Raw genomic sequence first — 3,110 nt, forward strand, 5'->3', positions numbered from 1 at the left:
CACAGCTTCCATGTGGAGCAGCACAGGGAGGGCTGAGGGACAGGACAGATGGCAAGGAGGATGTGGGAGCCTGGTCCTGTGTGCCTGGCACAACATCCAGGGAGATACCTCCTTCCTCGCTGTGGACAGGACACAGCTGGAGGAGGAAAACAATTGGAGAAGGAGAGGATTGCCCATGGATATACCAGAGAGCAAATGGCTTTGGGATGGATCTGAGCTGGACTCTCAGGTATCAGTTGATATCACTGAGATGCTGGATTCCTTCAGCAGGACACTCCTTTCAATATTCCCTCCCTTTTCCCACACTATTTAGAGCTCTTAATTCCCTGCAGACCTCAGTTCTGCCCCCAAAATCCATAACCAGGTTCCACCCAATGACGGGGCCCTGATGAAGGTGGAGGAGAAGAGTCTGACCTGGTTTCCTCTGGCAGCCTGGAGAACTTGCCCGCAGTGCACTGCCCTCAGCTGCCAGGCTCCAGCCGCTGTCCCTGGGCCGGGATCTGCAGGAGGTTCCCTGGAATGGTCCCTTGGGAAAGGGGAGCGCAGCCCGCGGGCTGAGCCCGAGCAGCGTCCGGCGTGGGCTCTGTCCCAGCTCCTGCCACAGCCCCTGCTCTCCGTGCTGCCTCGTGTTCTCCAGGGCTCTCACACACAGGCAGCTGCCTCAGAGCCTGCCACGGGCTCAGGGCTCTGCTCCTCAGCTGCTCTTCACTCTGCCCGGCAAATGAGCAACGGGAGAGAGCCTCAGCAACCACACCTGTGCCCACAGCACTTGGGCTCCACTTCCAGCACTGCCAGCATCATTCAAGTGCTACCAGCCCCACCAGCAGCTCTCTGCTGCTGGAGGGACAATGACCCCTCTGGGTAGAAAAATAAGGAATGGTAGAAACCTTCTGAGAGAGGGAAAGCATTTGGAGAATGTCCCATTTGGAAAAGAGTTTCTAATCAGGAGGAAATGAGGAGTCATTCAAAGGAATCTGCATGTCAAGCTACTTCCTCTATGGCAGAAAAACAAGATCAACACAAATAACTCACTGGAAGTGAAATTCTGATGTAGCCAGTAATTTAATTTCCTACTCTCCTACCAAGACTTGGGGAGCAGCACCAGGAGAGGGCACAGAGAGGAGCCAGCAGGACGGGAATGGGGAGCTCCTGGTGACCTGGGCACTTTCTCCTTCATGTCCCTGACCTGGCAGGAGCCGCTTTAGGACATGGATCCCAAAGGAGCAAGAGGGACCAGGAAGCGCCGCTGATCTCCACAGAGCCCTTACCTGCTGCTGCCCCACAGGGAACAGGTCAGTGGAATGTTTGCCTTCCTCCCTACCCCACCTTCCTCTCCTGCAGCAGCTGCTCTGTTCCTGACACCCTCTCCCAGTGACCGCAGGGCCCTCCCCAGCTGCCCCCTCCTCTGCCCTAAGCTTTACTTCCACATCCCCTGCTGAACTGCCCAACCTTACTGTTTCCCTCTCCGACCCCACCATTCCCACTGCCCTCCTCCCCTGCACATCTCACTCCTCCCCACTTAATCCTTCCCACTGCAGGGAGCTGCTGAGGAGCCACATGGTCCATCCCTGGATTCTCCAAGCACTGACTGCCCATCCACTCTGACCACAGCCAGGGGCCACATCCCACTGCCTGCCCAGCGTCCATCCATGGAGGTGACCACCGTGTCCCCATCTCCTGCCTCACCCACTGAAGGAGGTGATCTGTGTGAGACAGATGTCACCAGTGTGGCCATACACAGTGTGACACTGCTCATCTGCCTCTGTGGGCTGGCTGGCAACAGGGCTGTGCTCTGGCTCCTTGGCTCTCGCTGTTTGTCCAGGAACAGCACCGTCCTTTACATTCTCGTGCTGAGTCTTCTGGACTTCCTCTTCCTCCTCATTCTGTTGCCCTCCCCTCTGCTCTTCCTGCTGGGGAATGTGTCCTGCTCTATCGCCATGCCCTTGCAGTATGTGTGGTTTCTTTTCAGGGTGCCACTGGTGTCACACACCTTTTGTCTGTACACACTGACATGCATCAGCATCCTGAGGTGCCGCTCCATCCACTGCCCGCTCTGGCTCTGCTGCCACCGTCCCCAACACCTGTCATGGGTGGTGCTTGCCCTGCTCATCACTTTCATCACTGTCTTTGCCACCATGATTTCTCTGTGTTTTGTCCAGCTATCTGAGCAATGCTGGGTCTCTCTTATCTCTGTGCATGCCTTCAACCTTCGTGCTCATTTCCAGCACAATCTTCTTCATTAAGGTCAAGCCTGGCTCCCATCAGCAGCAACCCAAGAGACTCAACATTGTTATCTGCCTCATTGTGCTCTTCACTCTGCCCCTCAGCCTCTGGAATTTACTGCAGTACCTCGGCTACACCATTGTGCCCTCCCAGGTTGTTTTCCTGCTCGCCTGCATCCACAGCACCATCAAACCCTTCATCTACTTCTTGGTGGGGAGGTGCTGGAGGCCCTGCTCTGTGGGGTCCCTCCAGCTCTCCCTCCAGAGGGTCTTTGAGGAGACAGACACTGCCCACAGCCATGATCCTGCCATGGACACAGTGCTCTGAGTCTGCACTACTGAGGGACTCTGGGACTGTGGCTGAGGGACTGCTTAATTCACCTGATGAATAAATATCTAAAGTGTCACCATCCCTCTGCTAGTGCATCACCCAACCCCTTTCCAATGAGAGCAATGGCGGATTTGTCTTTACAAACAAGCTGTGGGTCTCCTGGTAGATACAACTAGCACTGGGAGATAAAAGAAACAATGGGAAGGATTCCACTGATTGATGAATGGAAGAAGATATTTCCATTTACAAAGAAACTTTATGTTTGCTGATAAACGAAATTAGACATCAAAACATGAAAGAAAGAATGGGGAAGAAAAACCCCTAAATTGTGTAAGAATTAAAAATTGAAAGGGTCGGTTATACATTAGAGGGAAATCTTTAGTATCAGGTGTATTGGGTAGTCTGTACCTCTCAAGTACCTGAGCCAGTGGGGAAAGAGAGAAGGGAAATGCGGCCAGGAAATTAGAATAAAAAGGGAGGCTGTGCCCTCCAAAAATTTGAGATCCCAGGAGAGATCCCAGGGGAATGCCTCATAGCCTCTACCTTCAGTCAAATAA

General features: G+C 53.7%; 1 protein-coding gene across 1 annotated transcript; it reads left to right on the forward strand.

The window, feature by feature from the left end:
• Nucleotides 1-1,649: 1,649 nt before the first annotated feature.
• On the forward strand, nt 1,650-3,110 carry LOC131558867 (mas-related G-protein coupled receptor member D-like). The gene is given in 2 exon segments (XM_058806927.1): nt 1,650-2,206; nt 2,208-3,110. Coding segments are annotated over 2 exon segments (900 nt in total). The 3' UTR covers nt 2,551-3,110.

The sequence above is a fragment of the Ammospiza caudacuta genome, chromosome 6 (genome assembly GCF_027887145.1).
Source record: "Ammospiza caudacuta isolate bAmmCau1 chromosome 6, bAmmCau1.pri, whole genome shotgun sequence".
NCBI lineage: Eukaryota > Metazoa > Chordata > Aves > Passeriformes > Passerellidae > Ammospiza > Ammospiza caudacuta.